Source organism: Fundulus heteroclitus, chromosome 17, assembly GCF_011125445.2.
Source record: "Fundulus heteroclitus isolate FHET01 chromosome 17, MU-UCD_Fhet_4.1, whole genome shotgun sequence".
Lineage (NCBI taxonomy): Eukaryota > Metazoa > Chordata > Actinopteri > Cyprinodontiformes > Fundulidae > Fundulus > Fundulus heteroclitus.
In genome coordinates this window covers 17,653,249-17,677,889 of record NC_046377.1, presented here as the reverse complement: position 1 = coordinate 17,677,889, position 24,641 = coordinate 17,653,249, and the positions used below count along the sequence as shown (strand labels likewise).

At 39.6% G+C, this 24,641-nt stretch overlaps 1 protein-coding gene across 2 annotated transcripts; it reads right to left on the bottom strand.

Moving 5' to 3' along the window:
* Positions 1–1,232: 1,232 nt before the first annotated feature.
* On the bottom strand, positions 1,233–24,291 carry pah (phenylalanine hydroxylase). 2 transcript variants are annotated; one of them, XM_012873787.3, is made up of 13 exons: positions 24,163–24,291; positions 23,330–23,446; positions 18,066–18,249; positions 11,354–11,442; positions 10,858–10,925; positions 7,940–8,136; positions 6,186–6,321; positions 6,032–6,101; positions 5,845–5,901; positions 4,394–4,489; positions 3,899–4,032; positions 2,469–2,584; positions 1,233–1,540 (listed from the first exon to the last, which is right to left on the bottom strand). In XM_012873787.3, the coding sequence occupies exons 1-13, from the start codon at positions 24,232–24,234 to the stop codon at positions 1,497–1,499; spliced, it is 1,380 nt and encodes a 459-aa protein (XP_012729241.2). In that variant the 5' UTR covers positions 24,235–24,291; the 3' UTR covers positions 1,233–1,496. The 2 variants fall into 2 exon arrangements, with proteins under 2 accessions (XP_012729241.2, XP_012729242.2); XM_012873788.3 differs by having other exon boundaries at positions 23,330–23,443.
* Positions 24,292–24,641: the final 350 nt, after the last annotated feature.

Below are 24,641 nucleotides of genomic sequence, written 5' to 3'. Positions count from 1 at the left end.
TTGAATTGAATCATCCATCCTGCTAATCATCCATCAGATAATCCGTCCATCCATCCATTTTATCATCCATCCATTGGACCATCCATCCATTCATCCATCCAGCCAATCATCCATCGGATAATCCATCTATCCATCCATCTATCTGATCATCCACCCATTGGATCATCCATCTATCCATCCATCCATCCATCCAGTGGATCATCCGTCTGTCTATCCATCCATCCAGTCCTCCATCGGATAATCCATCCATCCATCTGATCATCCATACATTGGATCATCCATCTAGCCATCCATCCATCTGGTCATTCATCCATCCATCGGATTGTCCATCCATCCATCCATCCATCCATCCGGTCATTCAGCCATCCGTTCATCCATCCATCCATCCATCCATCCATCCATTGGACCATCCATCTGTCCATCCATCCAGCCAATCATCCATCGGATAATCCATCTATCCATCCATTGGATCGTCCATCCATTGGATCATCTATCCATCCAGCCATCTGTTCATCCATCCATCTGATCGTCCATCCATTGGATCATCAATCCATCCAGCCATCTGACCATCCATCCATCCATCCAGCCATCTGTCCATCCATCCATCCATTCATCTATCCATCCGGTCATTCATCCATTCAGCCAATCATTCATTGGATAATCCATCCATCCATCTGGTCATTCATCCATCCATCCATCCATCCATTGGATCGTCCATCTATCCGGTCATCCATCCATCCATCCATCCATCCATCCATCCATCCATCCATCCATCCATCCATCCATCCATCCAATCATCCATAACATACATACATACATCCCTCCATCCATCCATCCAGCCATCCAGCCATTCGTCCATCCAGCCAATCCATCGGATAATCCATCCATCCACCATCAGATCATCCATAACACCCATGCATCATAACTGATAATTGTTTGTAATTGTTTTAAATGTGTGTCTAGAAACATCAGGAGTTTAGACTTGAACACCACGCTGGAGTCCTCAAGATCCACTTTTGGCCAAAATGCTGATGGTTGGTGAGGCATGAAAAAAGAACTATAATGAGATTTTTTTATTACATTTTCATGCATAAAAATAGTTATTTGTGAGACAAAAGTTAAAACGTAGGGACAGCAAAGATTTTTTCACATTAAAATGCTTAGAAGGAAATCAGAGAATTGCATCCAATTAGAAGCAAAGGGATAAAAAGGGAAGTTTAGATTCCACAAAGTCAACTCACTGACAAATACATTTATTTTGAAAAATAAATTCACTAACATTCATGCATCTATAACACTGACAGGAATACAACCACTCAGTGGACATATTCCTAACAGCTTCCTGTTACATGCTACAGTTTATTTCAGATATTTTCTAGCCTATTGTCGTTGTGTAGCTAATTTCCAAGCAAGCCGAGAAGAAACATAAGAAGCTCAGTAACTGAACAATTATTTATACGAAGGAGACAAGCAGTCAGGTCTGACTGGCTTAGCAGTTACTCCAGTTTCCGGAGGGCTTCACACAGCTTCGCCAGCTCACCTGAAAAAAAAAATAGGTTTTAAAAAAAATGAAATTAGCGAAAGGTCACAAAAATGAATTGTTGGTGTTGCCGCTTACCAATTTCAAAATAAAAAAATAAAAAAAATAACTCCCTCCAGTTGCTGTCAGTCAGCTGATTAATCGTAAACTTTGTTATGGTAATAATTAATTTTGTCTTATTTTTAAATCTATTAGAAGAGACTTGAGGTATATCTAAAATACAGAATAAACATAATGATATTTCATTTGTCCTTTTTTGCTTTAAAATATTAAGAACGTGTAATTACGAGCAAATAATCAAATTAATTAAGGAACTACAGAAAAAGCTGAAAATAGCCGTCAGGCTTCACATGTCTAGAAAAATATTGTTTTCCAGACTTTATTCCCTGATCTTCTTGTCTGAAAGTTCTTTCTTCTTAACGTCCATCTCTTGCTCCTTTCCATCCGTCCTTCTTTACCTCCTTCCTCGTGTCTATCCTTTCTTCTTTCCTTGTCTCCTTCCTCCCTTGGTTTTTTTCCTTCTTACCTTATTTTCTTATTTTGTGAGCTTAATTATTTCCTTCCATCTTCCCTTTCTCCCTCTTATCCCTCCATCCTTGTCTCTACCTTCCTTTCTTCTGTCCTCCCTTACTTTCCTTGTATTCACACTTCTTTCTTTCCTTACATTTGTACTTCCTTTGTGGTGGCCACCCGTCTCTCCTCCCTCCCTCTTTGTGTCCCAACTCCCTTCCTACCTTGTTCCCTACCTCTCTTCTCTTGTATTTTAGAAATCCAATCGGTTTGTATTGGGAGACATGTTAGGAACCAGGATAAGGATCCATACCCTGATTTCTGATAACTGAGCCACTGTTTGATGTATTACAGGCTGAAACCACCATAAAGAGAGAAGGGTCTAAATAAAATGATGGGATAGGACGGCGGTGCGTACTGTGGACGCAGTCTGCCAGGTTGGTCAGCTGCTGGGTGTTGTTCAGGACCTCGATGCTTTGAGTGTAGGGGTTGTAGCGGACTGAAAAAGGCCTGGGGATGGTGCTTGCAAACTTCCTGTGGATAGAGACGAACCGGTTCAGAATACGGGTGAAACCTTTTGCCCTTTAACAAAAATATTCACACCCCTGGAACGTGATCACGTTGTGTCATGTCTGGGAACTTTGTGGGATTGTATGTGAACCACCAACATAAATTAGCTTATTGTCGTTAAGTGGAAGCAAAGTGAGACAGTTTTCAACATTTAGACCCATTTACACTACCCTTGTTAAACCGATCCGAGCCGAGACCAGTCCGAGCTTGGATCAGTAAACCAAGCCAAGCCTTGTTTCTGACGACCGTTTACACATCACCTTTCCCGGTTCCTTGGTTGCTCCTCGCCTCCTAGTGACAATCTGCGGTACTGCTGCTCTCTAGGATTGAAGGCGGGACCAAGCAACTCAAAACGGTGGCGCCCGTAACATTCAGGATGTTATGCTTGAGTATTATTGTGATATTTCAGTGTTTGCGGAGAGTCAGGGGAAGAAGGCAACCATTGGTGCATTTACTTGAGAGAGTCAGCTTTGGGAAAGTGGATGAGACAAACGAACGTCTAATAAGGATTTACAGACGCCGGAAACAACGACAGGCGCTGAGGTTCATCACGCTGCTAAGCAGAATCATCTCTGGAAATCGTGTGGCACGGTAAGGAAGCTAGTATTATTATAAATGTCTGAATGGAGTGTGAATCAGGACGTGCAGCCAGACGTGCCGGAAAAAACGCGGACAGTCAGCTGACTGTAAGGGGATGACGCGGTCTGCTCATGCGCTCTTCGTTATCAGATAACCGGGACAGAAAAAAACAGGCCGAGACCACATCTGGAACTGGTCTGCATTTAGCGCGGTCCGGTCATGTCTGCTTACCATTTACACTCCAGAGTTATCTCGGTTACCGAGCTCGGACTGGTCTTGGCTCGGTTAAAAAAGGGTAGTGTAAACGGGATATTAGTTATCCATCCATTGTCTGTAGCCTCTTATCTACCCTGGGTCACTCATGCACAGGGAGAACATTCAAACTTCATGCAGAAAGACCCCAGGCTGGGATCTGAACCCAGGACCTTTTTGCTGCAAGGCGACAGAGCTGCCAACTTTCCTGTACCTGCTGAAGAAAAGCATTCCCCCAGGGTGATGCAGCCGCTACCATGTGTTTTTGTGGGAATGGTGTGTTCAAGGAGAAGGGCGGTGTTGTATTTGTTAAAAATATGTAGAAACTCATAACTATTACCTCCTTATTCATCCTTTTGTACTACTTTGTGTTGGAAGTGTCACACAGAATCCAAATAAAATGTAAAAATGTGGAGTATTGTCTAAAAAAAACAGCACACGTCTCACCTCACTTTCTCTTTGGCATCCTCAAAGCTCTCAGCAACAAAGTAAACGGGCTGGTACTCTGTGATGGGGTACTTCTGCTGGCTGGTCTTCTCCGGGTCGAAGGGTTTCAGTTGGGGCTTGTCCGTTAGGCAGTACTGGGGGAAAAAAAAAAAAAAAAAAAAACACGTTTCCATAACAGCAGGCAGGAAGTGCAGCATGACTCGGGGCTTTGTCGGTGACTCGGCAGAGTGCACATCCTCCGCCGACGTCGGATGATGTAACCTGTGACCTGGATAGCGAGCTGCTCGTTCTTTATTCTCGCCCTCAGCTCACCCAGTGAACTAAATTACAGCCACCCTGCTGACTCCCCCCCCCCCCCCAGTGAGACGGTGAACCTGAATGGGCCTGAGTGGACCACTAACCCACTCCCTGTGCCGCTGCGGTGGATCAATGCCGTTGTGTTATACAACACGATTTTTTCCGGCTGTGCGCGCTTGCAGCTCAGCTTTCTCTTACCTTCAGCTCGCCGAACGATGACAGCAGACCGGCTCCGTAAACTTTGATGTCAGAACCTTGCTTACAGAGGCCAAACTCGATGGTGAACCAGTACACCTGAGGACACAAAGTACGTGAAACGGGTTACTCTACAATACAGCGATGGGAAAACTAACCAGTGAATCAACAGGAAGGAATGTTCCCACTGCTGCTTGCTTTTAGATCACTGTCCTGTTTATAATCCGGTTTAAGATTGTTGTGACAAAAACAAGCCCAAATCATCCGCCCGTCAACCCCCCGTGCTTGACAAAGCAATTTAAGGTGTACTTTTAGGCAGTTTTTTCAGGTTTATGTAATATTTTCCAGTACCTGTTATCCTTGTGCCTAAAGGGGAAAACTAATTTGATTATATGTTGGTGTTCTCCTCTATGAGGGACCATTCAGCCCCATTCAGGACTTGTGCCACTGTGGCTAATGACACTTTTACCAGCTTCAGTTGGCATCTTTACAGCAGGTCGCACCAAAAGTCGTCCACAATGTCTTCCTAATGTCCTACTGGGTTTCTTTTGATTTTTTTTTTCCACCAAAGGTTTCACACAAGGATGTAGTGTGGTGCTGCCTAAAAATACATCCACATGCCTCCCGTTAACTCAGAGGAAGCTTAAGCCCTAGGTTCTTCATCTGAGTTTTGAATGGATTATAATCTTAGTCAATGGAAAAAAATGATTCTCATTCTGGAATTTTGCAAATAATGATACTTAACTTTGGTAATTTCAACTGAACGGCTGAGATAACATAAAAGGACCCCTCATGCCAAGGTCCGTAACGTCCCCATGTTGGGCCAGAGGCACCAGGCATAAATTAAGAAGAATAGAAAGATGTTTTCTCCTGGAACCACACTTGTTTAGTCTGGTTTTTAATTATACAGTACTGTCATGAACTTTTGGATTTAACATGCTAACTGATACCCATAGAGTCTGTGACTCTGTGAGGAATTGGCTGAAACATTTGTTCCTTAGACGTTTGGCAATCGCATTAAATGTTTTATATTTGTCACTGTAGGATGATGGATTTCAATTAGCAAAGGTACATCAACAGTGGCTTTTCCAGGGCCATTGCTGTTGTCTTCCCCGCTTGGCATTGTGGTAAAGCTCACCTGTATGCTTCAGACCACTAACCTGCTAAAACTCATGTGTCTATACATTGGAGGTGGTCGCACTTGTTAATGGTTAGTTAACCAATACATTTGATTAGCAGTAATTTACGTCACATAAATGTACTAATTAAAAATGTACTGTAATTATTATTTTTTATTAAATCACCTTAATTAAATGGTGGCCTCATTGCTGAATTGATTAGTAGCTCTAAATTATATATTTTTCTTTTGCAGAAGTGACTAATCTACTTTTGAGTTGTTGGGTTTCTATAACCTTAATATTATTGTAATTTATTTATTATCATTATATACTCACAGTAGCAAGTTTCTCAATGTATTCATCAGGGGCACCAAGAGAAGCAAGCCCAATTTCCTGGGAAATAAACATAAGTTTTATTTAACTTGCCTGCAGAAAAAATGACACTAAAACATCTATTTGATTGGTTACAGATCATGAATACTAATAATTCATATTGAGACTTTCACTTTAGCAGGATAATTACCTGAGAAAACTGGGCAAAACGAGGGTCAGCAAACAGAGGAACGTGTCCCAGAAGTTCATGGCAGACATCCCTATCATAAAAGTGCCGTGTTACTTCACATCGTAAATGCATAATTCACATTTGATAGATTGATGACGAGCTTTTTAATGCCTACGGCTCAGGTGTGTATGTGGGCTCGGAGCCGTGACGAATGTACTGCGTGGAATGGAAAACACGGAAGGCAAGTCCAGCCAGGAAGTCCCGGGATGAAAGCAGACCGGCTACCGGGCGAAGCCGAAAACCTGTGCATGCTGTGGAAAAGCAGCGGAGACGTGAACTACAACAAGGGATGTTTTCATTTCATGTGTTGAATAAGGGCAAACACAGGAAGTGGGCCATTTCATCAGGTCAGGCCACCCACGTTTACAGGTCTACTAAATAAGGCGTGTCATGTATTGTGTTATGTAAGAAATTCATTACTCAATAGTGCATTTTATGTTTTTACCAGGGATTCTGGTTATGATGATTAACAAGAAAGCAACACCGTAAACCACTGAAGTTTAAATAATGAATCCATCAGTGTTTTAGAACAATTATGTCTGTTCAAACACAATAAAACCAAAAAATTACTTTTCAATGTGCACAGATTCTGAAATGAAGATAACCCCTAGCGTTAATCTGCTAAACTAGCAATCGTTAACCAAGCTTCACCAAGTAAATTGGTTACTTCAAATATTGTGTAATTAAAAAACAACTTTCCTGAGTATGAGTATGAGTATATATATATATATATATATATATATATATATATATATATATATATATATATATATATATATATATGAGTAACAACAAAGAAAAAATACTAAATTGTAACTAGATAAAATACTAAATTGTAACTAGATAAAATATTTGGTTAATCTGTTATATTAGCCTTCATTAATCGAAGTTCACAGTTTTTACCACTGGAATTAATTCATTAACTTTAATTATTATATAAAAGGATTGATTACCAACTAGAAATATATGTGAAAGTTTAGTTTTAAGTAACAGCAAAGATAGTTCAAGATAAGATCAAATGCTAATCTGTTAAATTAGCTACCATTAGCCATAATTTTACATTGACAATAATTAGATAATTTAAGATTCCTTTTTCCATGCTTTCAATAAGTTAATTTACTTTAGTCATGATGTGAAACAATAAAACAGATTGACAAATAAAAATATGTTTAATAATTAGTAAGAAGAGAGAAATAAACGGTGATTTACAGGTCTAGACAACGGCAAGTGCTGATCCGTAAAATTAGCCTACGTTGGCAAAACTCTTTTTTTAGTTTTGTGAATTAATTGATTAAATGCTGTTGTGTCAAAAATTGTAATTATTTGTATTAAAAATGTATTTCTAAATTCCAAAAAAAATAATGGCTGACGCTAATTTTATATCTTTTTCACATCGTGATTAAAATAATTTACATTAGTTATTGTGTTTAAGTGCAAACTGATTACTGAAAATGTAAATTTATGTTTATTACTAAGAAAGGAAAATCTAAACCTTGTTGGGAGGTTTGGTTTTTTAGTGTAGTTTCTTCAAGTTTTGTGGTTTCTTCATGTGTTCCATGTCATGGTCTACATTTTTATAACTCAGAATTATCTGCTATGCCTTTTGACATGTTACTTGTATGGTTTCACATATAAGTCCATGTGTTTTTTCAATTTTTAGATTTTTGATATCAAAACCTGTTTAAATATGTAATGAAACTATCATTTTGACATTTTCAGTTTTTTAACCTCTTGTTTTGGCTTTTGTTTTTTAACGGTCCCCTGAAAGAAAAATGAAATAATTCTTGAGGTTTGCGTTGTCAGACTTTTTTCTCTGGCTCACTTGCAATATTTCTAATTACCAACTAGGATTGACAGTCTAAATCTTACACTGCAGGAACCGGGAGACGTCCTCCAGCTGTGGGATGTTGTCCGGCCTGTAGCCACAGTATTCTTCCAGCAGAGGGAAGACCCGGTTGTGTTCACGGCAGGCATGGGTCGGGTACAAAGCCTTGAGCTCCTTGAAGACTATTCCCCATGTTGCCTTTTCTTCCGCTGTGTACTCCACCCTGGGGATGACCTGGCCACTGGGAAAGAGATGAGGGTAAACAAAGCATGCGCATAAACGAGTTTTAACTACTGCAGCAGGTAGTGTGCAAAATTTAACAATCAAAAAAAAAATTATGTTGTTGCAATTTTGCGTGATAGGCCAACAAAAATACTGCAGAATTGTGAATTGGAAGAAAAATTATGAATTGTTTTCAAACTGTTTGTACAAGTACAAATCTGAAACAAGTTTGTTTTTTTCCGCCCCTGTGATAAAATACAGTGTAGAACCCTGTTATGGTTCTATTAAAGCTGCAAGGATTCTTGTTTGCCAGATTCTCAACCATTTGATTGTTGCCCTGGTTTCATGTTCAGGGTTGTTTTCCTGCTGGAAGATGACCCTCCATCCCAGTCTCATGTCTTTTGCAGCTTCTAACAGATTTTTGTACCCTCCTTTTATTTTCTTCCATCTTCCCACCAGCTCTAAAGAGCCTCCCGGTCATTCCAGGATTTTTATTTATTTTTTAAACCCCCTGCATTGTGCAGCCACCGCCATTTGGGTGGTGTGTTCAGGGTGTCGGTTATCTGGAGGAAATAAGCTTTTGCCAGCGATCCAGAAAGTTTGGTCACGTCCCACCATGTTCGCTGTGCCCTCTATGTGGGCAAGTGCCTTTTTCTTTAAACAATTCCCACTCTTTTATAAAGGCGAGACTAAAGGAGCGTAAAGCTTTTAGCTGTTCTGTGGACAGATTATCCCACCTGAGCTGTGAATCTCTGCAGCTCCTCCAGAGTTCCCAGTAGCCTCTTGACTCCGTCCCTGATTAATTTTCTCCTTGCCCAGTTTTTCAGTTTAAGTGGCAACCATCTTAAAAGAGGTTAGCAGGTGTGGCCTACTCCTTCAGGAAGAACTCAGCCCCAGCTACCCCCATCACCCTCTATGACTCCACCATTGACACTGTGGAGTCTTTCCGCTTCCTGGGAACTATCATCCCTAAGGTGGGAGCTGAACATCAACTCCCTCACCAAGAAAGCCCAGCAGAGGATGTACTTCCTGAAGAAGGCAGCTGAAGAAATTCAACCTGCCAAGGACAATGATGGTGCAGTTCTACTCCTCCATCATTGAGTCCATCCTCACCTCCTCCATCACCATCTGGTACGTTGGTGCCAGTGTTGTAGGACTCGAGTCCGAGACTCAAACTCGAGTCCGAGTCATTAGCTAAATTTAGAGACTCGTGACTTGACTTGGACTTGAGCACTGATGACTCGAACTTGGACTCGGACTCCTACATTCAGATCATTCTGACTCGAAAATTGAGAAAAAGACTCCACTTTTTTTATATCATTAGGCTATAATTTTAATATGTCATTAGAATATTATTTGGTGTATGATTTTAATATCTAAATTATTAGTGCAATGTGGTGGAGTGTTGTTTAGTTTAAAAACATGTAGGCTATGCTTACTTTAGTGCAGAACTTGGACTCGACTTGATCAATAGTGACTCGACTCGGATGAGTAGTGGACTTGACTCGGACTCGACTCTGATTTTTTTTTAATGACTTGGACTTGACTCGGACTTGAGGCATAGTGACTTGACTACAATACTGGCTGGTGCCACCGCTAAGGACAAGGGCAGACTGCAGCGTGTCATCCGGTCTGCAGAGAAGGTGATTGGCTGCAATCTTCCATCTCTCCAGGACCTTTACGCCTCCTGGACTCTGAGGCGTGCAGGGAAGATTGTGGCTGATCCCTTCACCCCAGTCACAGACTATTTCTAACACTTCCCTCTGGCAGGAGGCTGCGGTCCATCAGGACCACAACCTCACGCCACAAGAACAGTTTTTTTCCCATCTGCTACCAGCCTTATGAACAAGGCTAAGAGCCGCCTGTGACACTGGACACTGTCTCTCTCCCCCGTTCAGGTCTACAAGCTTCTGTGTTACATTAACGCACAGTTTACTGAGTGTATATAGCTTCTGTATATATATTTATTCTATTTTATTTTACTTTGTCTGCACCATCAACACCAAGTCAAATTCCTTGTAAGTGCAAACCTACTTGGCAATAAACTTGATTCTGATTCTGATTCCTTCTGGTATCAGATACTAGCCATGCACCATTTTCCTTCTACTTCTCTTAACTGCATAACTGTCTTCTCTTGTTTTAAAAAAGATCAAATTCCCAATAAAATACACAAAATTTGTGATCTTACATTTCACAAAATTTTGAATATTTCAAGCCTTACTTTTGCATGATTCTGTAGCTCTGTTTATAATCCAGCTATATATAGATACACTGCAAAAACAGAACTTAAAATAAGTAAAATGTTGTTAAAATTTGTGTATTTGTCCTGAGCATGTAAATAAGATAATTTGCCAATGGAACAAGATTTTTGTACTTAAAATAGGAACAACTCGTCTTCATCATCTTATTTCAAGTACAGGATGTCTAATTATCTTATTTTAGGGGTCAAAATACTCATTCCATTGGCAAATAATCTTATTTACCTGCTCAAATCAAGGACAAATACACTAACTTTAAGAACATTTTACTTATTTTTAGATCCAGTTTTTGCAGTGTATATATTTTATATCACTTCATCTCTGGTTAAATAAAAAATGGACATATTCTTATACTTTTCAAGGCAAAAAGTTGAATATAAACTACATTGAGTTTACTAAGAACTCTAATTTACAAAGTACCCTAAGTTACAAACTTAACGGCCGTAAACAACTTAAACGTGTATTTTTAACAGAATATTTACTGTCTGTAGTTGTAGGCGATGTCGGCAAACTCCTTCCTGCGGGCTCGATACACCGGATCTTTGAAGCCCTGAACACACAAAGGGAAAGCCATGTTAGAACTGATGCTCTAAATCAAAGAGTGGAAATCCTCTGCTAAAAACCGCCGTGGCCTTTGACAGCATTATGCACACCGTCTATAACAAGAGCCTTCATCTGCATATTCAAATGAAGCCTTTGAGGAGTGTTTTTCAGTTTACAGCAAATCCATTTTGCTTTAATGACACTGGCAAAAAGGAGCAATTATCTATAATTACAGGGGCTCAATTAAAGCAATGACATCAATTTGTGGGTCTATATACTTTCCATTACAATAGACGGTGGAGTGCACCCTGTCATCTTGGCGGCCCGGCTTTTTATTAGCCGCGTGGGTGTGAACGGACGTGTGTGTTTACACAAACATGCTAACAAGATGGAGGACGGGGTGAAACAGAAGGAGATGGATGAGTCAGAACTCACGGGGTGATCAGCATCCAGCTCCGAACCATAGCTGAGAATCTGGTTGGCAAAGCGGTCCAGGTCCTGGATGTCCCTTGGGAACCATGGCACTGAATGATAAAGACATGTATCATGGGTTTTTATACAAATCGGTTTTAGAAAATCTACGACACACAACCGACAAACTTCAGCCTGATTTTCATGTTTTTCTGAGACCAGTTAGACATTTGTAGTATCTTTCTGGTTGTACGTCCATGCAAGTTTTCATCAGCAACAACAGACCAATATAGGTGCAAAGATGATGTAGGGTTCTTGAGTACTTTATTTAGCATCTTGCAGTCTGCTATTCGGGTGATCTTCATTGACTTAGACTTAGGCTTAGACAACTTTATTTGTCATTTTGTATGCACAGAGTGCGTACAGAACGAAATTTCATTGCATACAGCTTGTAAAATTGCAGTAAAAATTGAATTACAGTATAAGGTGCAGCAGTGTACATTTGTATGTGCAGAATTGATTGTGCAAGGGCATTTGTGCAAGAATACAGCTTGTAATTTACCGTAGATTTAAAATACAGTATAAGGTGCAGCACTGATTTAAAAGTAAAATAATTGAAATGTAAACAATGCAGGAGAAAGTCACAATGTACAGGTGATTATTTAAAAAAAAACATTTGTATGTACAGAATTTAAAAACTAAGAGTTCGGCAGCATTTGTAATGCTAGGTGGAGATGCAATGATGCAAAATGTGCAAATATGCGAATGTTGTGCAGAGTTTAGGTCCAGCCAGGCTATGCAAAGAGGCCCCAGGAACCATCCAGCATCTCACAGCAGGGTGTAAGATACTAGCAGGGAAGGAATACGTGGAACACAAGGGGCTGGTATAGCGTACTGAAACATCTGTTCAGAATACCAACTGGAGACCCCCAAGTCTAAATGGGAGTCACCTCCTAAGGTGGTGGAGAACGACAGAACTAAGATCCTGTGGGACTTCCAGATACAAACAGACTAAATGGTAATGGCCAACCAACGGGACATTGTCATCATTGATAAGCAGCAGAGGCCAGTTATGATCCATGTGGCGATCCCGGGTGATGGAAACATCAGGAAAAAAGAGCATGAGAAATGCCAAGGGCTCAGGGAAGAACTAGAAAGAGCCTGGAAGGTGACAACAGTGGTGCCCTAGGTCATTGGAGCACTCAGAGCAGTAACCCCCACTCTGGAGAAGTGGCTCCAACAGATACCTGGAGAAAGATCAAACATCTCAGTCCAGAAGAGCGCAATCTTAGGAACAACTAAGATCCCAAGAAGAACCCTGGTAGAGGACCCGAGATGGAGAGATGGAGAGCCACCCATTCTGTTCAGGATTATGAGACGTGGGTGAGAGAGCAGTTCATATATATATATATATATATATATATATATATATATATATATATATATATATATATATATATATATATAAACATGTGTGTGTGTAAATGTTTCATGTTTTCTACCTCCCTTCAACACAAATTGGCAGTGTTGTATAGTAACAAAGTAAAAATACTTCACTACTGTACTTAAGTATATTTTGGAGTACTTTATACTTTTCTCAAGTATAAAATTTTTTGATAACTTTTACTTTTACTTCACTATATTTCTGAACTTAATTGCATACTTTTACTTCAATACATTTTCAATGCTTGCTTTAGTTACTCGTTACAAAAAGAGTAACTAAACCATGTTCTTAGTATACACCCCCTGGTCTAAATTTTGCCTGCACTTGGTTGTGTACAATTTTAAAGTGCATAGTACTGACCTTACTTGAAGAAGGAAAACTGAAAGCTTACAGAAAGGTTGTATTTTCTATTTAAACTTAAATTTCTCCAGCACTTGGTCGTTTATATTATTTTAAGTGAATTTGACTTTCTAAGATTACCAAAATCTAAAAAATGTCATTCAAACTTTACTTTTTACTTATACTTTTTATTATATTACTTGAGTACATCTATTTTTACAGTAATTGTCATACTTAAGTACAAGACATTTCAGATACTTTAAGACTTTTACTCAAGTAACATTTCAGTCAGTGACTTGGACTTTTACCAAAGTCATATTTTAGAGAGGTACTTATACTTTTACTTGACTCTGAGATTTCAGTACTTTATACAACACTGCAAATTGGTATTGATCATTATTACTTTAGTTGGGATTAGCCTACAAGTATAAGATAAGATAAGATAGACTTTATTGATCTCACGTTGGAGAAATTCACTTGTCCCATCGGCTCAGTCAATCAATAGTCAGAAGAAGGTGCCAAAAGTAGGAAAAGGTGCATCAGTTTTATACAACGTATCTTCATATAAACAGTGGATCAAAAAGAAAATGAGAAAAAAATAAGAATAAAAAATACAAAAGAAATCAGAGTAAATATATATATATATATATATATATATATATATATATATATATATATATATATATATATATATAATAGTATAATATATATATAATAGTATATATAGCTGCATTTAATGCAACAGAAAAGTACACGAGAGGCATTTGCTCGTTAATACTGATTTATGACACAAAAAAAACACAGGAGTCCCCTCATCAATCTACATTTATGCAGTGTGGTCCAGCCTGAGGCTTCATAAGGACAACAGACCCCAGATCAGGCTTGCCTATAAACAGCCTGTCTCCAAAACAGGCTGTAAAATTCCCTATGTCCAACTTGACCCTGACCAGTTGACCTTGGTGTCTACTTGGAGCCCAAAGTGGGATCCTTGGTGGCCCCGTCTGTCTCTGTGTGCCATGACCTTGGCATGTTCTCTGTGCCTGTTTGAAACACAGAGGTCCTCTGTCTACACCAGGCCTGTTGGTCCTCAGTTGCTAAACTAATGTGTTTCTGGAAACAACTAATAAAGCGGTCTGGATGGAAGCGAAAGGACACGAGTCTCGCTGGCGACACTGGCTGTCTTACGAGGTCTGGCCGCTGCCCAACACCCAGCACTGTCCTCGGTTAATAAATGAGACACTTCATTGGTAATAATGTCCGTTTTATTCGATTTTTTCACAACCGTGTTGGCTCTCTGGGTCTGAAGATTTTAAATTTCATCCCAGTATTAATGACCATGATAACATTCCCTAATTTCGATTTATATTGCCTAAGAAAAATGATTAGTTATTTGTATTCAATGTGTAGTTTAAAACAACCCTTTTTGAAACAGAAAATATAGTCTGAAGTATCCGCTGACAGTTTCCTAAAAGAGTTGCCATAGCAGTGTGTGAAATAGGAACAGGAGAAACCTTTCTAAACACCTGGCGTACATATTTTTATACCTAAGCGTAACTTCAGCCAGTAGATTTTAAAGGGGACATATCGTGCTTTTTAATGCCTTCCTTTTCACATCTAAATCATTCTGTTGTAGTCTATATAAAATGGAACTGCAGTGCTTTGGTCTGAATTCCTCGTTGATTGTGCCCCACAGCCCGTCTTTTGCCTCCGTTCTGAGGTACAACTGAAAGCAATTTGTTTATGTGTGGTTTCTTTAAATCTACAGGAGGCACTTCACACCTCACTCTTTAGGCCGCAGAGCGTGCCTCGCCACCTCATTCGGCCATTTTGGTAGCATGCTTAATGGGTGTACACCACAGACATATATACGTAGACGCGTCATAGGGCGCAGGTTCGCACGTCAACGTCACCGCCATATTGTATGTGGCAGAAAAAAGTTGAGTTCTGTTATTGTGAACGTGGATCAGAGAAGATGCCTCATTCCTGTGCTGCAATAAATACACACACACATGCATATATATATATATATATATATATATATATATATATATATGTGTGTGTGTGTGTGTGTGTATATGTGTGTGTGTGTGTGTGTGTGTGTGTGTGTGTGTGTGTGTGTGTATGTGTTATGAATATAAGGATCAATTTGTTAAATCTAAACATTGTGTTCTTCATTATTTCATAAAACCGTGTCACATGTGAACCTTTAGGAACAGACTTTTTGGGTGAGTATTAAAGAGGTAAAATTAATAATATAAGAAAAAAAAGTCCTAAAGTAAAAATAAACTAACAAACACAAAAGTGATAATGTTATGATAAAAACATCATATTATGAGAATTAAGGGGGAACATTTCCAGAATAATCACAGTTTGCAGAATTATTTCACTCCTGGAGTAATAGGGCCAGGTTAGATTATTTTAATTATTTTTATTCTTTAGGAGAATAAATTCACGATAATGAAGCTAAAGGGAATACGAAAATAAACTTGTAATATTACAAAAACAAAAATACTACAAATACAAAGTATATTCAGACATTAAAGTCCCTCTGATACTGTTTAAGTGACTGAGTAACTGCAGATTTGCCACATTTAAGATGGCGGACGTTCTGACGCATCGCAGCATAGGCAGAACCCGCCCAATGACGGGTCTACTCTTATATTATGTCTATGGTGTACACAATGGGTCCTACCTAATGTCTGTGTGGGGAATGAACGGGGCTCTCTGACGCCCGGAAATCTGCCCGTCGCGTTGTTGTGTATGAGAGCCTAGTACTGAAACTGTAAACATCCCTCTGCCTTTTAGAATAAATATGGTAAAATATACTTATGGTTTCAAGCAGTGACGTGCAGTCAGGGGAGGCAAGTGAGGCCAGGCCTCACTTATCATGGAAAGAAAGAAAATATATAATAACATAAAATAAATTTTGATGTTCACTCAGTCATTAGTAATAAGTATTTTTTTCATGTATTTTCCTAATTTTCGATCATATTCTCTTTAAAATCGCAGACTTTTCGCTACTTTCCATGTAAATCCTTGGTGGCGCTTGATAGTGAAGTTGATGTTGATGTTAACTGTGCTGGTTTCCATTCTGTGAAGGCATCTTCCTGTCTCTAGATCATAAATTCAGTTGTTCAAATAGTTATGAACTGATTTTCCACAATTTAATATATGTGGATTACGAATTGTGTTTTGGTCATCAAACTGTGTGCAGGTAACATGTTTTCGTGCTGCTGGGCGATCATAAAAGCCAAAGCACTGGTTGTAGGTGAGGCCGGCAGTACCTTGGTCTCTCGGCAGGGGGCGCTCAAGGAGCACCACTCCTGATCCCAAAACTGTAGAGTGACAACAAGTTATGGATGTTTTATTTGCGAGTTTTCTAAACAAGCAAAGCACTAGAAAGACTCTAAACATACAGCCGGAACAGGACTGATCAAGGAAGGCTTTCCTCCCTGGCAGTGAGCTCCATTCAGACTGACAGACTTTTAAAACAGAAGAAGATAAAGAACTTTTACCGGAAAATGACCAACATTTTTGTGCAGAAAGAGCGCCGCATGGACTTCATTTATAAGTAGAGGTATGACAGCGATAATTATTCATGTTTTATTTTTGTAATAAAATGTGCGTAATGTGGGTTTTAGTTTTTAAATGTGTTACAAATGCAGAAATCCATCATAACTCATAAACTGTTACCAATCAACTGACAAATAATTTAGTTTTAAGAATCAATATTTTTTCCATGTCTCTTGGTGATTTTATTTGGCTCAATCAGTCTCTTTCAGCACTTTGCAATGAGTCTACTCTGTAGAGTGTATATATTAGTAAATCTGACTCTGATGACGTCAGTGCCTCGCCAGCTATGAACCCTACCACACGTCACTGGTTTCAAGAGTCTATTTATTACTTCAGAAGTCTACAATAGAAACACCACATTATTCAGAAAAAGAACCTGGGGCGACCATAGCAGGTCAGTTATGTAACAATATCTATGCAGCACCTGGAGAAGCTTCATTCCTGTTTCTTGCACTTCTAACAACATATATGTGAGGGCTAGAAAAAAAGTGAATTTTGGATGTTATGTCCCCTTTAACTCGTAGCAAAGTAGTACAATCAAAAGTTAACAACCCCGTTGATCTGTTTAAATGTTAAGATTAGCATAAATTCTTCACTCCTGCTTTAGTGTGAGCAGCGAGATAGCATTAGCTTTAGTTAGCATACTTTCTGCATTATTTTTGACATTATTTATTTGCTTAGGGTTAGGGTTAGTCAAAAACAAAAAAAAGTCTTCTGTAGCTCCCCCTTCCACCCCAAAAGACCTAGCTTAGCTTTTTCAGTCTTACTACAGTGAACAAATATTTCTGGCCCATAATTAATTTCACTGCCAAGTACTTCAGTAACTTCAGTAACTAAAGGTTACAGTTAAAAAAAACTAATAGGTGTAACTGATCCAATAGATGTGTAATCAAACTGTCTGCTACAGGTTTTTAATCTAAAGAATAAATAAATTGAGTTGAAGAAAGTCAAATAATAAAATGTTTTAAAATTAAAGAGAGATATTAGGTAAATATATTAAAATACATCTTTGTCTAAACTTTTCAGCAACCGGTTTGGGTTTAGGATTTTTGGATTGTGTTGTCTGCGGTAATGACTACTTTCTTTAAGCATTGCCTGACAGTTTTGCTCTGAAACATCTCGAATAAAGCGAAACTTTTATCTTAAATTCTGAAATGTTCTGTTTGTTTATAATTTTGCGAGGCTTGATCACCCTATTTTTTCATGGCTTCATCCCACATCGGGAGAAATGCGAGCATTAAAGTAATCCTTATGTCCACTTCTTTATCCATTTTTACCTCTCCACATAAGTATTTAGATTCCAACCTGTCCATTGTGATGTTGCGGTCTCCTACTGGCACATGACGACACACACACACACACACACACACACACACTAACCTGTGTCCTTCTGCTTGTTGCGTGACAGCTCGTGCACGTGGCCGCTGATCTGTGTGCGTAGGCCGTCGATGACCTCGTCCAGGGCCTGAGAGCAGCTGGGCTCCACACTGATGAAGAACTCGTAATCATCTTTGTTCATCCGCGAAGGACGGGACTCGATGTGTGTCAGGTTGATGCCCTTATCCTACGCAGAGGGACAAACAAAACAAGAGGTGAGCCTTTTGGTATTCTCGGGTAGGCATAGATTTGCAGAACATATTCAGTTTGGAATTGAAGTGTAGTCAGTTATGACCCAACTTTGCTGGAGCGATGCTTTCCCTTCACCACTAGAGGGCGTTGTGTAATAACTAAAGTCATGGGGTATAGCAGCTTGCATTGAGCCAACCATCATCTGCTGTCACCAGCCTTGACCTATGTCTGATTGTGAGTCAACCAAACCAAACTTGCATAAAGGAAGTTTTCTGCTTTCTTTAGCAAAAATATAAAACCACAAGTGTTCCAGACTTTTCTGGTCGACAAGTTTTTCCTCATGGGCATCTCAGAAGATGCCTACCACGTGTGCCAGAGCACTCTTTGTGTGTGCTTTCTTGTTTATGCAACATTTCTGGGTTCGGGGGGAGTATGTTGTTCTCTTTCTACTATAGGCTTAAACAAAGAGGCGTGAATGTGAGGGCCTCTAATTTGCCCCCATCTGGATCCTATTATTCTGCGTTTGTGTTCTGCTGGGGCCATGCATTTATATAGTGTTTAATAGTCAAAGTTCACATATCGTTTTGAGAAAATGCGTTACGTTTTCTGCCTTCATATGAAAGCTGAAGTGGAGAGAAAAAAAAAAGCTTAAAAACAGAATTGAACTTGTTCCTTTTTGAGCAAAAACACAACATGCGTTCCTGCTTGTGTCACTGGCCGGTGTTAAATCCTGCAAACAGCGCTGTATCTGATTTCTCTTTACGCCTCCGAGCTGTCCCCGCTCCACGAGGCTGGCGACAACAACAATGCTGTTGCCTCAGCCTGAAAGCTGAAAGGCCAAGGTCGACCTCTGGCGTTACGCCGCGTCGCACGCAAACCATGCCGTCGAGTCGCCGTCAGATACGTTGTCAGGAAGTTTTCATTTTTGAGTGTTCAGAATGAGAAATATTAGACATAATAGCTGCCACATGGCTCCACGGAGCAGGAGAAACATGAAGTATTTTCTCTTCAAAGCCGTCTTCATTAGAGTGCTGGCATTGATGCGTTTTAGGGTGGAACCAGCTTAAATCAAATCAGCAGGGAGCGAGTTTTGTCTTTACGGTTTGGGGGGGGGGGGGGGGGGGGGGGTATATCGGCTTTTTTATGGAGGACGTAAAAATGAAGAGGATTGGGGTCGGGGGGTGGAGCAGGGGGAGGATCAGCATGGAAGCAGCTCATAGGTTCAACAAGGATCCTTGTTGACCGCAACATGGTGCACAAACTTGGTGTTGAATAGAGACAAAATAGCAACATGTTCACTCATACATACATACAAATTTTCACTTAATCCAAAACACTATTTGGTATTATTTTATAAATTTGCTGCAGAAACGTTTATTTTTTTCTCATCGCCCGCACAAAGACAACAAAGTGAACTTTAAGGGTATGCCGCTCTTCTGCCAATCATTGTTTACTCAGACAGATGGTCACGTACTCACAGATAGCTTTATTTGACAAGCATCACAATAAAACACTAGACAGTCTGTCTTTGCGACGGCAAACATTCATCTTATCTCGGGATTAGTCACATACTGTTTTTAAATCATCGATCGAACGGGAACAAGACCGACGGCACAGCAAACCCAACAAAAGTGTAGTTAAAGTTATGTTAATCAATCCAACCTGTGCTGGTTCCTGTTTTAAGAGTACAAACTCTGCAACTTTAAACTAATAATAGTCATTTAAATGATAAAGCATCTGTCATCTGCCTTGTCTGGCAAAAAAAAAAAATCACCTTGAACACACGATCTCCATGGTAAAACATAGTTTAGGCAGCATTAGGCTAGGAGGGTGTTTTTTCATAGGGAGAGGAAAGGTTATCAGAGTTCATGTGAAAGTGGCTACAGCTAAATACACTGCCGTGTTTTACCATTCCCAAAGTAAAACACGGCGGTGGCAGCATCATGCTGTGGGGATGGTTTTCTGTAGCAGGGACAGAGAAAATTGTGATTAGGACGAATAGAGCCAAATGCAAGGCAATTCTGGAAGAAAACACGCTGGAGGCTGCAAAAGATTAGGGACCGGGTGGAGGTTCACCTTCCAACAGGAAAATGAACCTAAACAGATACAACAGGAAGGTTGCAGGGGATTTCTAGTGAGAATGAAATGAAATAGTTTCCCCTGGGAATCGGATAACTGAATTGGCGTCTTCTGTCAAACCAAATCTCAGGAAACGTGGCATAATTTCTGTTTATGCCGGGTCATTGGAGCGTCATTCCTTTTGGATTAATACGTTTGAACGTTTTTTTTTTTTTTTTTTCGTTTTTGTTTTTTTGCAGCTACAAAATATTTCTAAGCTTTCAAAGTTGCCTTTCAAAGTTTTATGTTATCTCGTCTTGATTAGTCTAACAACCATTTTACGTGATTTTCTAATAAAGCTAGTGACCGTCTCCAGTCAGTCCAAAATGCTGCTTCAAGGCTATTAACCAACGCAACAAAGACAACATGTTTTAATCTCTGGATGTTGGCAACGCGATCATTTTAGCCTTTATTATTAGAGCCCGGTGTGGACCAGCTCCAGCCTATTTCTCTGACCCAGAAACCAACAGCCATTCTTGCTCTCTGAGTGGTTCCACAAACACATTTTAAGGCAGGAGGCGATAAATCTTGTGGAAGGCGTTGCCGTCGTCTTTAAGCTGTCTCGATTCTGTTGATTCTTGCAAGAAGCAGTTAAAGGCTCATTTATTCTGGATTTTAACTAGTTTTATGATATATGATGTGACGTGTGTATTGTTTTTATCTGTTTTTTGGTGAAAGTTGCTATATAAATACAATTTACTCATGTCAAGAGTAATGGGAAGTTCTGCTGGATTTTGGACCGTTTTTTGGCTGAGAAGCTGTCATGTCAGGTGCTCTAATGTCCTTCAGCAGCAAATGCACCACCATGGAAAGGTGCCGCTGCCTTGATTAGGCTGATGTTCTTCACCTGTGAGCGTGTCCTTCAGACTTGAACAAAGCTTTGAGAAGACTACGGAAAGGTTAGACACTTTGTTTTTTTTTTTTATGAAGAAAGCCATGTAGAGCAAAACCAAAGGTCTGGAAAACCCCAGCTTTTAAAATAAAATAAGACCTTTGATGGAGCGGACTGCTCAGCGAGGTGCTGGATTGAGCCACTGGGACAAGCAGAGGAGAATCTGCTTTCCACACAGATAAGCAACTGGGGGTCCAAGTGAGCTCACCATACCTGTAGCCATTATTTCCATTCATTTTCACACACAGGAAGTTACGTTTGAGCCTTTTGGCTTTATTCAGCTTCCACCAGCTCAAAATTAATTAATATTTGTAGACCAATTTGAATGTCTCCAGAAATGCTAAACTGGCAAAGACATGCCCTGGAGAACTTGCTGCTGTAATTGCATCAATAGGTGGTTCTAAAAAGGATTAACTCTTGACTTAGACGGGTCAGATCTTGCTTTTTAGCTCTTGCTTTTCACATTTAAATCATTCAGGTGTGGTCTATGTAATGTGGAACTGCAATGTTTAGGTCTGAATTCCTCGTTAATTACCCCTTTTTACCATTTGTACTTGTAGCTTTGGCATTCTTAAGCTTGGACTAGAAAATCGCTCCAAGAAACAAAAATGGCAGGTTCGCAAAAATTGGTGAGCTGGAAGTCCAGTACCTTGTTTAGCAGTGAATACTGTGACATAATTGTTCAAAAAGATGTTGAGAAACGTGTAGAAAACAGAACGGTTTGAAAAATATGACCCAAAAAGAATACAAAGATATCTACGCAGCGCCTGAACAGACTACAGTCACGTTTTCTGCACTTTTACAGACTCCATGAACACAATAAAATGTATTTATCCCTAAAAAAGTGGATTTTGAACATGCTCCCTTTAACAGGTTAGTTATAGCCAAGATGGAACTGTTGTGTAATGGTGGTACATTATTCTTACTGACTTAATAGTAATGATGATGATAATAATAATGATGAGGAATGCATTTTCTTGTAAACCTGATCTGAGCTTTAAGTTTAAAAAAGTAATTTCGTACGAGGGCTTCATGAAAGAGTTTCTCTGAATTTAGGAAGTGTAGGATCCAGATTATTAGTTTAAAACTTTAATAATTAAATTTCTTAGCCATTTATTAAACAAAAGAAAATGTTCTGAAATGCTTTTTTTGATAACTCACTAAGTATATACCTGACTTGCTCCCTACTCATTATCAGTTTGAGAAACGCAACTATTTGCGTCTGGTCTGCAAAAGCTTTCAGCTGGACATCCCTGAGAGACCGTGCTTTAATAAAACTCTAACCCTGCAGGCTAGAAGTTAGTGGATCAAAGAGCGTCTTGCTGTTTGCATACGACTGGTATCCAAACAAACTGAGACTGGGTCACTTTAAATCCCTGGATAGAAAACCACACAAAAAAGCATGTTTTACCCAAACCATGCTAAAATAAAAAAGCCAGACTTTTTTAAAGTACTGTTTCAGAACTTGGGAATATGTCAAAGTGTCAAATGCAGTTTCTGCATGTGTACCCTGTCTTTGTTTCATGTTAATCTGTAACCTTATGAAGTCACGACGCCCGAGAGTGCATAAAGTTCGTCTGTTTGAGTCATTAAGGGAACACTTTTCACAGAGTAGAGGTAGATTTCATTCTCTGCAGCAAACAATATTGCTGAACTATTCCTTTAGGCATATACGCTGCAAAAACTGATTTAAAAATAAGTAAAATTTTCTTAAAGTTAGTGTATTTATCCTTGAATTGAGCAGGTAAATAAGATTATCTGCCAGTGGAATGAGTATTTTGACCCCTAAATTAAGATAATTAGACATCCTGCACTTGGAATAACATGATTGAGATGAATTGTTCCTATTTTAAGTGCAAAAATCTTATTGCATTGGCAAATAGTCTTATTTACCTGCTCAAATAAAGGACAGTTGCATTCATTTTAAGAACATTTTACTTATTTCTAGTTCTGTTTTTGCAGTGTAATACTATATAGTCCACATATACTGAGTAAAAATAGTTGGATAAATGTATACGATAAAGATTAAGCGTCACTTTTTATTACATTTATTTATTTTTTTTACCTCAAAGAGCCGCAGGGCCTTGGCCAAAGCTCCAACTTCCTCCTTCAGGGAGAACATGCAGGAGATCACCTCCGACTTCCTGCTGGTGTCCTCCTCCAGATATGAGTTCCTTCTCTTCTGGAGAATATAAAAAACATAATGTTCACCCTAAACACATCTTTACTGGATCTCATAGGTTGTTTCCCTGTTGTTGTTTTTTTTTATTATTTCTGCCAAAGCAACAAGCGGTAAACTTCATTGTGAGCCGTGACTTGCAGGAGACAACCCTAAAGCAGCCTTCACACCTTTTAACCTCTGGAGGCTGACCCTGGAATCCATGTGCTTCATGTACCAAACTGACCCACCAAGTGCAGTAAAATACACTAAACTTCTCCTTCAGCAAAGCACAACTGAGACACACTGCAAAGGAATCAGGAATGTTTCACTTTTTACTACTTTTTAAAAGCTGTAAGTTGGCAGTTATTGCCGAAGCAGCACTCTAAATGTAAAAGAATTAAAATTTTATTGAAAGATAACTGGAAAAGTAGCGTTTCAGTGGCAACCTTTCAGGTGCTAAAAGTTTTCTGACCGTATTAGTGGATCTGAGTGGGCATTGTTTGTTTTTTCACTCACATCAGCTGTTTTACCTTCTATTCATGGCACAAAAGTGCTGATCTCCCTTTTGTCTTTTGCTTCCACTGGCATTTTCCAACTATAAGCTGCAAAATGTTCCCACTTTTGCTCCAGAATAATTTTAAAATCAAATGGAAGAAAACAGAACCTGTGCAAAATAGGTGTACTATATTGTAATGAAGGAAAGAAAATGGCAGGAATAGCAGGTTTTATATTTTTACCCCTGTGCCCGGCTCTCCCGTCTCGCCCTCCGGGCTGTAGTTTCCGTTTACGCTCTTGTAAGCTGCGTCCATCGTTTCTGTGCAGGTTGAGCTGATCTGATGCCGGTCTCTGCGTCTAGGAGCCTCCCCTGTGTTTCGGTTTTTAAACACCCGTGGGCCACGTGACGCCACACCCCCCTGCGTGTGTCACAGGACAGTTGTGAAACAGAAATGTTATGGCCACATCTGGATCCTGTTGTCCACTGCTGGCCCCCGAGGCCGCGCTTAAGAATGTCTGCTTGCCAAAACGGTTTGTTTTGCTGCCTGGCTGACCTGGGAACAGGTAGAAATGAGTTACAAACTGTCCTACAGTACTCTTATATTATTAGACTTACTTGCAGTGGGTTGCAAAAGTAACTTATGATCCCGATTAAAGCTGCGTACCCTCATGCTGAACAAAACAAGCATTTCTTCTTAGCAAAATAGCTCAAGCTCAGTCA